The sequence below is a fragment of the Mustelus asterias genome, chromosome 12 (assembly GCF_964213995.1).
Source record: "Mustelus asterias chromosome 12, sMusAst1.hap1.1, whole genome shotgun sequence".
Classification (NCBI taxonomy): domain Eukaryota; kingdom Metazoa; phylum Chordata; class Chondrichthyes; order Carcharhiniformes; family Triakidae; genus Mustelus; species Mustelus asterias.
The window spans coordinates 26,871,117-26,885,141 of NC_135812.1; the positions used below are offsets into that span (position 1 = coordinate 26,871,117).

General features: G+C 41.8%; 1 protein-coding gene across 1 annotated transcript in view; it reads left to right on the forward strand.

The window, feature by feature from the left end:
- Window positions 1–14,025, forward strand: part of crcp (calcitonin gene-related peptide-receptor component protein) — a 74,265-nt gene that overhangs the window by 12,002 nt on the left and 48,238 nt on the right. The window contains exons 2-4 of the mRNA XM_078224937.1: window positions 891–927; window positions 2,147–2,245; window positions 8,773–8,867. Of these exons, the coding sequence (XP_078081063.1) occupies window positions 891–927; window positions 2,147–2,245; window positions 8,773–8,867 (231 nt within the window). The remainder of the gene's footprint in view (window positions 1–890; window positions 928–2,146; window positions 2,246–8,772; window positions 8,868–14,025) is intronic.

Genomic DNA, 14,025 nt, shown 5'->3' on the forward strand with positions numbered 1-14,025 from the left:
TGATTCTGAACTAAAATCAAGATATTGCCCTGGACTTTGTGGTAGTAATGATGCAAACCTATCTGCATTCATCATGATTCTTCCTCTGAAACTGACAGTTTTTAAAGTCTGCGTTGCAGTAAAATGCAGATGTTCAGAAGTTGCTGTCAATGATTCTGTTTCTCCATAGGTTGTGCTGTTGAAGCCTCCACAGATTGCAATTAGAAATCACTGAATTGACAAGAGCTTCCGCTTCTGTGCTGTAATATAGCTGTTCAAACTCCTGAAAAGGTTATGCCTTATTAAAGTGTAGCTGGATTTTTAATGGCATAGTAAGTTATAACTACTGCTGAGAAACTTCTCTGGCCCTTGAAAACTAATACTGTATTCATGTTATGTCAAATTCTTCCATTCTGATAATCCACCTTAAAAAAAATTAAAGTTTATTTGATATTTCAGCTTCAAATGAGTATGCTCCAATCTTTGTTTCACTCCCAGTAAAATTTATAATAAGTGAAGGATAATCAGTGCATTTTACTCCCTAGTTTGCTGACTGTGAGAAAACTTCAATACCATTGACTGCTTATCCTGCTTGATAACATCATTGTTGTTGGGGACTTGGAGATCCCCTTGGCGCGGCACCAGATTCAAATTAATGCTGGGAAAAATTAAATTCAGCCCACAGCGATCATACTTTTCCATCGACTGCAAAATTCAGACCTTGGAAATTTTACCTTGTAGTGGCCTTGTACTAAGTAGAAACTGCTATCAATGAAGACTAGGGAGTGCTCATTCACTGTTCAGTTACGGCAATTTGAAGCTTGCAAAAGCAATTATGTACTTAATAACTTGTCTTTTTTGCATAATTTCTTTTGACTCAAAACTTTATCCTTTCTAATTTTCTATTTCAGAAAAGACGCCAATGCTGCAATGCTGAGTAATTATGAGGTGAAGTTTCAAATCTTTGTGTACATTTCAATGACTGTAAAGTAAATTTTGTTGTACAGTCGCTATTTTAACCCTGCTTAATAGCAACGTCATGATGTGGAGATGCCGGTGTTGGATTGGGGTAAACACAATAAGGAGTCTAACAACACCAGGTTAAAGTCCAACAGGTTTATTTGGTAGCAAACGCCACTAGCTTTTGGAGCGCTGCTCCTTCGTCAGGTGAGTGGGAGATCGGCTCACAAACAGCAAACAGGGTATATAAAGACACAAACTCAATTTACTGAATAATGATTGAAATGCGAGTCTTTACAGCTAATCAAGTCTTAAAGGTACAGACAATGTGAGTAACCCCCACAACTTGCCTGGACTTGCAAAATCTCACTGGCTGTCCTGTCTGGAGACAATACACATCTCTTTATCCTGTGCTTAATGCTCTCTCCACTCACATTGTCTGTACCTTTAAGACTTGATTAGCTGTAAAGACTCGCATTCCAACCATTATTCATGTAAATTGAGTTTGTGTCTTTATATGCCCTGTTTGCTGTTTGTGAGCCGATCTCCCACTTACCTGACGAAGGAGCAGCGCTCCGAAAGCTAGTGGCGTTTGCTACCAAATAAACCTGTTGGACTTTAACCTGGTGTTGTTAGACTCCTTACTGTAATAGCAACGTGCCATTTTGTCGTGAAGTTTGACTGCAGTCTATGATTTTTTTATGTGAGCAGAATTTTCTGCAGACCATTAATCCCATATGTGAACAATTAAACTATCCTCACTCATTTGTTCTTGGCAAAAGTTATATAAAATTTATATTTCACTTTCTTTGCTTTGGAGGCTCAGCCATTGAGTATGTTCAAGACTGAAATTGAAAGATTCCTGCATATTAGAAACAAGAGATACGGTGATAGTAGAGGAAAATGCTGATGTGGGTGATTTGCAGAGTGGGCCCAACAGGCTGAATGGTCTACTCCTGCTCCTATATCTTATGTTCCTGTGAGTCATCTTCCTCATTCAGTAAGGAGCCCAGTGCTTCCAAGGAGTGCAGGCAGAAGCTACGTAGCTATAACATTGCAATCCTGTCGCCAGTTTACGTGACCTCGGCATAACACCCCTGTTAGATTAATGGGATTGTTAAATCACTCCTATAATGTAATACATTGAAATCTCAGCTGAGAATCCACACCAGTCAGCTATCTTTCATCCTTTTGTTCTCCATTGTAGGTCTTTAAGCTTCTGACTGATCTTAAAGAACAACGGAAAGAAAGTGGAAATAAGAAACATAGTGCTGGTCAGCAGAACCTCAACACAATAATGTATGAGGTAGGTGGCATTCGTGTGTTATCAAGGTTTGCACTTTTTTAACTCCAATGATTGTCATGTGCAGGAAAATGAATGAGTCCATCATGAATGTACACTTCACAGGCCTGAAACTTTAACTACTCCGTTTCTTCTGCAAATGTTGCCAAACCTGCTGAGTGTTTCCAGCATTCACAGTATTTTACTTTTTGAATCAATAATGGTGACTATGAGCTGGATTTTACGGAGCACTGAGGTCCCCAACCACTCCGCTATAAAGTCGGTGGTGAAGCCCGTCCATCATAATGACGGCTGCCCCTCGGCAATTTCATGTTGCGAGCAGCATTAATTGCTTTAAGGTGAGACTTCTGCCCCTAATTTGGGAGGATGTCATGCCTTAGAATACTGTCAGCCTGGCTGGCAGTTCCGTAGTCCCTGCATTGCCGGGGAGGGGGGAGCGATGGAGTAGCCACTGCTTGGACTACAGGCGGTCCCAATGAAGAGGAGCCTGGGCTCAAAGGTAAGTCCAGTGTTTTGCTACAGCCAGTCTGAGCTTCTTGATCTCGAGTATATATTTGTCCTGCAGAGTTGCCATTATTTTACTAAAATGTTATTGTAAAACCCAACATGGTGTTATCCATGCGAAGTTAAGAGGTATAAATTATAAAGGTTGAGCTGCAATAGTGAATCTATATTGAACCTTCGCAAAACCAAAGTTGGAGTACTCTGTGCTGCTTTGAGCTACAGAATGTTGAGGGAGTAGGGAGAATACATCACAAATCAGTGGGATGGTACTTGGTTTGAGGAAATGCGAATATGAACACAGAGATGGAAGACTGAGACTTTTTTATTAATACAGTGGAAATAACGGAGTGGTTTGATAGAGGTTTTTAAAGTTATGAAGGGATAAAAAGACGGAAAAGCTATTTACATTTATATAGCTCCTTTCACGACCAACAAAAGTCCCAAAACACTTGCAACCTATTAAGTACTTCTGAAGTGTAATCATTGTTGCAATGTGACAACCAATTTGCCTGCAGAAAGTTCCCACAATCAGCAGCAATCTGTGAATGACCAGATGAGTCATTTTAGTGATCTTGATTGAGGGGTAACTATTGGCCAGTCCACAGGTGAGAACTCGCTGCTCTTCTTTGAAGTAGTGCCATTGGATCTTTTGTATCCCCCTAAGAGAATAGAGGGAACTTCAGTTAAATGTTTAATCTAAAACACAGCAACTCTAATAGATTGGTAATGCACAGAAGTGTCAGCTTTGGTTTTTGTGCTTAAGTCCTAGAGTAGGATTTGAACCCACAACTTTCTGACAGAGGCTACCAACAGTGTGCTACCAATTGAGCTATGGATGACATATTAGACATAAATGAACTAGACCCTTCAACCACTGAAATATTTTATGATACAGATAAATGATTCAAAGTAAAGAGATTTAGGATGGAGCAGGAGAAATTCTTTTGACGTAGGACATTATGAAACTGGAACATACTACAAGACTTATCAATTAAGGAGATGCTATATCAAAATTTACAAATAGATTATTTAGATGTTTGAAAGATAGGAAGTTAAACATTCTGAAAGTTGAGTGGGTACATGGGATTAAGGCTACTATTTGAATGGCAGATAAATCCAACCCTGACTGGTTCGGCCAAATCACCTGTGACAATGTAGTAATTTTAGTGTAAAGTGTGACTGTTGTGATTTAAAAGCAGTGCAAACAAAGGGGTCCAAAATGCCATCCCACTCTAAAAGACTAATTTCCTGAAATCAAATTGATTCAGGAAAGCTATGTTTTTGAATGTTGGGTAAGGTTTTCAAATGAACGAACAACAATTCTTACCAACTCTGTGTGAGGGTCTCAGGAGTTTGGTTTTATTGAATCATCCTTTAGCTATTTTCTTTTGGTCAGAAACCTTTTGCAGGTGTTGGTGGTGAGAAGCACATAGAATTCTGTTGCAAAGGAAACAAAAATTTGAATTATTAGTGTCATGATGCTATGACGTGCGCATGTGGAATGTTATTGTTTAATATCATCAACTGGCTAGGTATACACTGGACTTCTTTAAAATAATTTTTGTCAAGCAAAGGTACTGACTTTAAAATGGCAGCAGGAGTCACCTGACCTACAAATTGGCCAAATGAAACTTTGTGGATTTACCAGGGAACATAGCTACAGGAAGTTCCCCGATCGACTTCATACCTGCCATTGTCTAAACTCTCTGCAAAACATAAGGACAATGAATCCAAACTTTCTGACTACAGAAACTACCAAGAACAATGGAGAACTACTGAAACTATTATGCAAGGAAGATGCTAAGGAACCTATCTGTTTCATTGGCATCTTGAGAGCTTTGACACTGTGAGATCAAAGATTTGTTAATAAGGATTACCCTTCATTGTGTTAACAATAGCAGCTGTCAGATGACTGAAGCCTCCATGTGAAAAGCTATGATTGTAAGCTTATCCATTACTGTACCAGAAGATGAAGGAGTCTGCAAATGGACCAGTAGCACCATTTTTCTCTCTGCTGTCTCAAGTTCGGAGCCCTATCTCTGTTACATTTTGGAAAGAAATTCAGTCAGAAGGAATTCGGCCTGCTTATATCATACTGGGATCGACAGACAGATATGTTCTGAAGGACTGTTCAAAATTCTAAAGCAGTGTTTTCAGGGAAAAATAAGACCACAAAGAACTGCCTCTCCTGTGAATAACAACAAATAACTCAAATAATGAGCTCTGTTTCATTGCCTTTTATCATTGAATCTTGATTTGGCCAAAAATTAACTTCCTCTGTGACTCTTAGAATTTTGCATGTTAGTGTGTTTTGTGAAGGTCGGGGCCTATATTTTTAATATCTTTACTTGAATAGATTTTTAGCTCAGTAAGAACTAACCCCATTATGTTTGAACTCAAGAAAGCCTATTGACTGAGTTTCTGTGCAATCAGCACGTAAATGGTTAAGTACAGACACTGAATTGACAGATCCATCCTTATAAGTTTTTTTAAAAATTGTTACAATCAATTGAGGAGTGGAAAAGAGAATCCCAGCACTGCCTCACTGAGTCATAGTATGAGATAATCCCTTGTAGCAACAGTACACTACCAGCACCAGATTGAGCTTCTTGTTGCGTACATCCTCTCAGCAGTGGTTTCCATAAAGCACAGTAAGAGAGTAGAATGCTTTATTTCATTCTGTGGTGAAGGAATGTGAAGATCTATAAGTCTCTTTAAGGGACATTGTAGCGTAGGACAGGATTAGTCTGGAAGCTGAGTAGTTCATTAGCTAACTGGTTAAATCAGGTTACTGTAGTCTCAGTGCAGAATAGTAAACAGTGCAGTAAGAAAACTGATTGCAAGCTTGGCATTTGCTAAGTGGGGAAAATCAACGAGGGGGGAACGAGGTGTTTGTTTCCCCTCACTTTTTCTATCATCCTTTCAGACTGGTTCTCATTCTACCACAGGGAAACAAGCTGTTTGGTGGGAATCTGGTAAGTGGGTAATGACAGGAAAACAGAGGTAGTTTTAAGTGATCTGTACTTCTTACTACCTGAATGGCTGTAAATTGGGAGAGGGGTGTGTGAGCAGGACCTGGGTGTCCTTGTGCACCAGTCACTGAAGGTAAGCATGCAGATGCAGCAGGTGGTAAAGAAGGAAAATGACGTGTTGGCCTTCATTGCGAGAGGTTTCGAGTACAGGAGCAGGGATGTGTTGTTGCAATTTTACAAGGCCTTGATGAGGACACACCTAGAGTATTGTGTGCAGTTTTGGTCTCCTTTTCTGAGGAAGGATGTTCTTGCTCTCGAGGGAGTGCAGTGAAGGTTTACCAGGCTGATTCTGGGGATGGCGGGACCGATGTATGAGGAGAGATTGACTAGGTTAGGATTGTTATCGCTGGAGTTCAGACGAATGAGGGAGGATCTCATCGAGACTTATAAAATTCTAACAGGACCAGGCCAGGGTAGATGCAGGGAGGATATTCCCGATGGTGGGGGAATCCAGAACCAGGGATCACGTCTGAGGATATGGGCTAGACCATTTAGGATGGAGGTGAGGAGACATTTCTTCACCCAAAGAGTGGTGAGCCTGTGGAATTTATCATCATAGGAAGTAGTTGATACCAAAACACTGAATGTATTCAAGAGGCGACTGGATGTAACACTTGGGCAAATGGGATCAAAGGTTACGGGGGAAAAGTAGGATTAGGCTTTTGAGTTGGATGATCAGACATGATCGTAGTGAATGGCAGAGCAGACTCGAAGGGCCAAATGGCCTCCTCCTGCTCCTATCTCCTATATATTTCAATGTAAATGCTACCTACCAAGCCAGTCTCCCAGCAGTCTCCCTTTAAATAGTTATTTAAACATTGCCATTCAACTGTGTATCTTAACAATATTATCAGCATATCAATGACAGTCCTCATTCTGAAATTCCTCTTTGAACCTACTTTCAAGCATTTACAGCAATTGTCTCCATTTTGATATTCCAGCGTACTCCCTCTGGTCAGCTGTGCATTCCTCCTCTTGCTCTTTGATACCAGAGCTTTTAGTCACATAATCCTCCATTCTAGATTTTGTTTGTTAAAACTCTCTATTGCATTACCTTTTTCCTAACTGTCACAAGTTTCTTCAAAGGCACCCTGTTCATTTTTGCTGTCCACCACTTGTTTGTTTTTGATCTCTTTGTAAAGTGCATTGGAGTGTTTTGTTGCGTGGAAGATGTTACAGATGCAATTTATTTTGTAACTGATTGAGATTTGTACCTCTTTCGCCAACTATATCTTTAAAATGTTTGGATACATTGCAGCTAGTTTTAATATCAAAAAGTGAACTACGAGGATGGGATAACTCTATAGGTTTCATTATGCAGTACCTGATTATATTAATTATATTTAATCTAATTAAATTCACTTTGATCCCTTTTGATGTAAATCGATGGCAGATGGTCTCCAATTCAGCAGTATTTATCATTGAACAATCAATATTCAGAATATATGAATGTCAACTGTTAATAAGAATACTGTTCTGAAATTGAGTTGATATGTGTTGGAGTCTAAAAGAAGAACCTGGAAGGACATTGAACTTTGCCTGATCTGCAAATGCTTGACATTGTCAAGAAATGCGCAAAAATCATGTTAACGTTTTCAATCCCCATCACAAACAGCAAGAACTAGGTTTGTTTATCAGCTAAATGCTGAGATTGAATTGTTTCCAGTAATTGGTCAGGCATCCCATGGAGAACAAATTTTATTTTCATTGTAAGGAATGGAATTCCAATTAATATGGCAACTTTTGATAAGATACTGTTTTTTGAGTACTTTAACCCCCCACCCTCCCCTCCGGCCGTATGTCATAGAAACCATAGAAACCCTACAGTACAGAAAGAGGCCATTTGGCCCATCGAGTCTGTACCAACCACAATCCCACCCAGGCCCTACCCCCATATCCCTACATATTTACCCACTAATTCCTCTAAGCTGCACGTCTATGCACATTCGATGATTCTATGATCTCAGGACACTAAGGGGCAACTTTTAGCATGGCCAATCAATCTAACCCGCACATCTTTGGACTGTGGGCGACAGTCTGACCTGGATGGTCGCAGTCACAATTTGAGCTGTTCCTCATGTTCCACTTGTGGAGCAAGTGGGCACATCTTCCCTGGCCTGTCCTCAAATGGCTGTGATTTGTCTAAATTTCCGAAGGAAGGTTGAAATTCAGGACTTCACCACTCAGGTCAGATATGAGGTTGTGGTTGGTGATTTTTAAAACTTCTTTCACAGGACCTGGGTGACATTGGCTAGGTCAACATTTTTTTATGCCCATCCCTAATTGCCCTTGCGAAAGTGGTGGTGAGCCACCTTCTTGAAGCTCTGTAGTCCATTTGGTGTGGCTACACCTACAGTGCTGTTTGGGAGAGAGTTCCAAGATTTTGATCCAGCAACAATGAAGGAACACAAAGAGTTCTAAGTCAGGGTGATGCATAGCTTGGAGGAGAACCTACAGTTGGTGGTGTTCCCAAGCATCTGCAGCCCTTGTCCTTCTAGGTGTTGGAAGTTGCAGGTTTGTAAGGTGCTGTTGAAGGAGCTTTGGTGAGTTGCTGCTATGCATCTTGTAGATGCTACACACTGCAGCCACTGTGCGTCCAGTAGTGGAAGGAGTGGATGATGGAAGTGGTGGATGGGATGGCAGTTGAGCGGGTGGCCATGTGCTGGTCGGTGTTAAGCTTTTTGTGTGTTGATGACAAAAAGTCATGGAGTTTCAAGTTTAAAAACTCATTTATACTTAACAGGATCCTGAGGGAGAGGTTTCCAGAATGTATGTGCTGTAGAACATTACCTGACTGCATTGCACTGTAAATTTACACAGCATTTGTAGCTCCTGTTCACTATTTCTATGGAACATGCCAGTGTTTTCATGAAAGCAGTAACTGTGACCTGAGCAATGTGGAACAAAACAGAAGAGATGGAAATATGTATTAGACACTTCTGCATTATAGAGGACATCAGAATGCTTGACTTGTGTACTATATTTCATCCACAGACTTTGAAGTATTTGTCCAACACACCATGCAAACATCAGACGCCACAAATTGTAACTGAGTTTCTTACAGCCATGCTTCCGCAAAAACTAACCAAGTAAGTCCAGCTATCTACTTCACATTATGTTCCTTTCCCATTGTATTGACTTATTAAAGTAAACTGTTATGGATAGGAGAGAAAGGTAAACTGAACTTCTTTATCCTCTCTCCAGCTGTCCATAAGCAGAAGATGTTTTTGAATTGTTTCAATAGACTGTGGTGTTTTTTCCAAAGTCTCAGTTTTTGTGATCTAATTTTAGGTAACTCACAGCAAACATGTGTTATGATAACTGCGCACACACACTGATAACTACACGCACGCACATACACACACACAGTAAGGGAGTAGAGAAAATAAGTTTTACAATCACGAATAGTTGTGAACTGTAATGGAACCAAAAATGAATATTAGTTCATGTAATTATCAGAAACAGAGTCCAGTGAAGAGTTCTTTCATGTAGGAGCTCGAGTTCAGCTGGATGAAGACCGGAATTGTAGAGTTCTCTTCATAGAACATAGAACAGTACAGTACAGGAATGGACCCTTCGGCCCACGATGTTGTGCCGAACATGATGCCAAATTAAACTAATCCCTTCTGCCTGCCTTGGTCCATATCCCTCTATTCCTTGCATATTCATGTGTTTATCTAAAAGCCCCTAAAACGCCCATATCATATCTGCCCACACCACCACCCCTGGCAGTGCTTTCCAGACACCTACCACTCTCTGTGTAAAAAAAACTTGCCCCTCACATCTCCTTTGAACTTTCCCCCTCACCTTAAGTGCTTGCCCCCTAGTATTAGACATTTCAACTCTGGGAAAAATGTTCTGAATGTTGACGCTATCTATGCCTCTCATAATTTTACAGGCTTCTATCAGGTCTCCCCTCAGCTTTCGCTGTGCCAGAGAAAACAGCCCTAGTTTGTCCAGCCTCTCCTTATAGCTCATACCCTTTTAATCCAGGCATCTTCCTGGTAAACCTCCCCTGCACCCTCTTCAAAGCCTCCACATCCTTCCTGTAATGTGACGACCAGGATTGAATGCAATACTAAGTGCAGCCTTTTATAAAGCTGCAACACATGATATGCTGACTCTTGTACTCAATGCCCCGACCAATAAAGGCAAACATGCCATATGCCTTCTTTACCACCCTATTTACTTGTGTGGCCATTTTCAGGGAGCTAAGGACTTGAACCCCAAGATCCGTCTGTACATCAATGCTGTTCAAGGTCCTACAACTGTATACTTATCCTTAACATTTGATCTCCCAAAGTGCAGCACCTCAGACTTGCCTGGCTTAAATTCCATCTGCCATTTTCCGCCCATATCTGAAGCTGATCCATATCCCGCTGTATACTTCAACAACCTTCTACACTATCCACGACTTCACCTATGTTTGTGTCATCTGCAAACTTACTAACCCACCCATCTACGTTATCATCTAAGTCATTTATATATATCACAAACAGCAGAGGTCCCAGTACGGATCCCTGCGGAACACGACTAGTCACGGACCTCCAACCAGAAAAACACTCTTCCACCATTGATCTCTGACTTCTATGGTGGGCGAGCCAATTCTGAATCCAAGCGGCCAAGTCACAGTGGATTCCATGCATCTTAATCTTTTGGGTGAGCCTACCATGAGGGACCTTATCGAAAGCCTTATCAAAATCCATGAACACAATGTCCACTGCTCTACCTTTATCGATCACCTTCATCACCTCCTTAAAAAAATCAATCAAATTAGTAAGACATGACCTGCCCCGCACAAAGCCATGCTGACTTTCCTAATTAGACCATCCTATCCAGCAGTGCTAACCACTGTGCCACCCTATCACATGTGTCAAATTACATGGATTGCAGTGGTTCAAGAAGGCAGCTCGCCACCACCTTCTCAAGAGCAACCAGAGATGGGCAATGAATGCTGGCCATCAGTGCATATATAAAAAATAGAGCAGGTCAGAGGTTGAGAAATTCTGCAGAGAGTAACTCACCATATTCTGTCCACCATCTACAATGCACAAGTCAGGTGTGTGATGAAATGCTCTCAATTTACCTGGATGAGTGCAGCTCCAATAATATTCAAGAAGCTCAAAACTATCCAGAGCAAAACAGCCTGCTTGATTGACACCCCTTCCACCACCTTCAACATTTACTCCCTCCGTCACTGATGCACACTAGCAGCAGTGTGTATTATTTACAAGGTGCACTAGCGCAACTCACCAAAGGTTCTTCAACAGTATCTTCCAAGCTCACAACCTCAATCGCCTAGAAGGACAAGGACACTGGGCGACATGGTGGCACAGTGGTTAGCACTGCTGCTTCACAGCGCCAGGGACCCAGGTTCAATTCCCGGCTTGGGTCACTGTCTCTGTGGAGTTTGCATATACTCCCTGTGTCTGCGTGGGTTTCCTCCGGGTGCTCCGGTTTCCTCCCACAGTCCGAAAGACATGCTGGTTAGGGGGATTGGCCATGATAAATTGCCCTTTAGTGTCAGGGGGACTAGATAGGGTAAATGCATGGGGTTATGGGGATAGGGCCTGTGCTCAGTGCAGATTTGATTGGCTGAATGGCCTCCTTCTGCACTGTAGGGATTCTATGACAGCAGAAGCATGGAAGCTACCAGTTCCAAGTTCCTCTCCAAGCCACACACTATCGTGACTTGGAACTATATCACTGTTCCTTCATTGTCAAAATTCTGAAGCTCCCTAACAGCACTGTGGGTGTACCAGTACCACATGGACTATACCAGTCTATGAACCACCACCTTCCCAAGGACAATTAGGGATTGGCAATAAATAATAGTTTACCCAGATACACCCACATCCCAGAGTTTAGCGGTTGCGGATTGGAAGCTGCTATTGAAGGAATCTTGGTGAGTTGCTGCAGTACATTTTGTGGATAGTACACACTGCTGCCATTGTGCATTGGTGGCAGGAGTAAATAGTTGTGGTGAAGGATGGGATACTAATCAAACAGGCTGCTTTTGGCCTGGGTGGTATCAAACTTCTTATTTTTTGCAGCAGTACTGATCACACTCCTGAATTGTGCCTTTTAGATGATGGACAAACTTTGGGAGTCACAAGCTGAGTTGTTATTTGCTGCTAAATAGCCAACCCCTGACCTGCAATTATAGCTGCAGTATTTATGTGGCTGATCCAATTCAGTTCCTCTTGACCTCTATCTCTTGATCTATCCTCCTGATAGAAATCTACAAGATCCTGAAAGAAGTCTACAAGATTGAGGGAGATGGACACAGTGGATAGTCAGAAACTTTTTCCTAGGGTGGAAGAGTCAATTAGCAGGGGGCATAGATTTAAAGGTGCGAGGGGCAAGGTTTAAAGAAGATGTACAAGGTACGTGTTTTACACAGAGGGTGGTGGTGGGTGCCTGGAACTCGCTGCTGGGGGAGGTAGTGGAAGCGGGTACGATGGTGACTTTTAAAGGTCATCTTGACAAATACATGAACAGGATGAGCATAGAGGGATATGGTCCTCAGAAGGGTAGCATGGTCGGTGCAGGCTTAGAGGGCCGAAAGGCCTGTTCCTGTGCTGTAATGTTCTTTATTCTTTGTTTTGATAGTTGTTGCAATCGCTCTGTACACTGTTCTTGTACAGTGACACAATCTTTGTATCGCGCACATCATGGGGCACTGCCCCTCTCTCCAGAGACGTTTGTGCAGATGCTGCAGGAGTGCCGATTTCCTGTGCTTCATGAATTCAGGCGGCATAGCTTTGGCAGCTGGAGCTTTGCCCATACAAGCGAGTCAATAGCTTTGCTAAGCTCCTTGATGTTGGGGGGGGTGAATTATGCTAATAAACACATAAGTATAGATTTAGGAACACTAATATGATACTAACTTTAGAATGAATGATCTTGGACTATGGGAACGTAGGCCAGCCAGGGCTGTTGCCACAGAAAGACAGCTCTGTATAATTAACAAATATTTCTCATTTAAAACATGTATTTTGAATTTACATTTGGTTACATTTTGTGAAACTGCAGTCAGTGGCAAAATACAGGGAGAGGGAAGGAACAATAGATTCACTGAAAACAGTAATGCTATCAGTAGTGGTCGGGAACAAGATGGTTACCAATGCTAGCCTTATGAATAGGGTCATACAACTCCAAGAGATAACACAGGTGGCGAGCAGACATGAAGAATTTCTCAGGGTCGGACGAGAGTCACGTGGGTTCAATTCAGTGGGAATCATTTCACTGTCCAGTGTCCCATATTACTGGGCAACAGAAGGGATGTAACGTCTGTAATATAGTAACAAATGAAATTCCATTAGGTCATGATGTGTATTGTTATTGGCTGGAGTTAATGACAGGATGATTATAGACTGACTTGTATTAATGTTTACTGGATAATGCCCACCGGAAAGATGGGCAACATAATTTTGGGAATCTATAATTGCCTTCACAGGGGCATTGTACTTCAGACTGATACCTGGCTGCCTACATTCTATAGCTTGAGAGCAGAGCTTCCTCGTATCACTCTCCCATTCGATCGTTTGGTTAAATAAAGTCACATCTTCAACATTAGTACACTGTATTGTGAGTCTTTGTATTAGCATTAGTAGCTATACATAGCCTCAAGAGGAAGCCTCCATCTACACTCCTCCACTGTGGATTCAATATCCAGTTCTACCATGACAGGCAGGCTTTCAATGGTGTCTAGAGCTTCCTTGGTGACAGTATTCTCCCTCGAGTACAAAACAAGGTAATGTTCCACCCATCACTCCAACTGTTCATTGTAGTCTCCCCCACCTTTATTTTATTGGAGCTGTTTTCGTTACTGATGGACCTGTTGCTTTTTGATCCCTTCATACATGTCCCCAGTATTCCATATGTTGAAAGACACTTGGATATCCTTGTAAAGTTGAAACCAATAGTCATTAACACACTGTCCAGCAGTCTTTTGAACTTCACTTCAAATACTAATTGTGGGCTGCCTGGCTTTGAGATGGATGATCACTGACCAGTGGGACAGAGGTTGAGAAAGTGGTCCCTCCCACCATAGCTCATAGTACCCATTGTCTACACCAATTGAGTTGGGTTTATCATTCATAACTACTGTCTCCCGTGTTATATGAACGCTCTGCTATAAAACTGGGGTGTCCTCTCCAGGCTGCAAACCTGGGCAAAATGTATGGAGACCCTGAGCTGATCAAGCTGTGGTGAGGAGGGAAGTTTGATACATCCTATGATTGA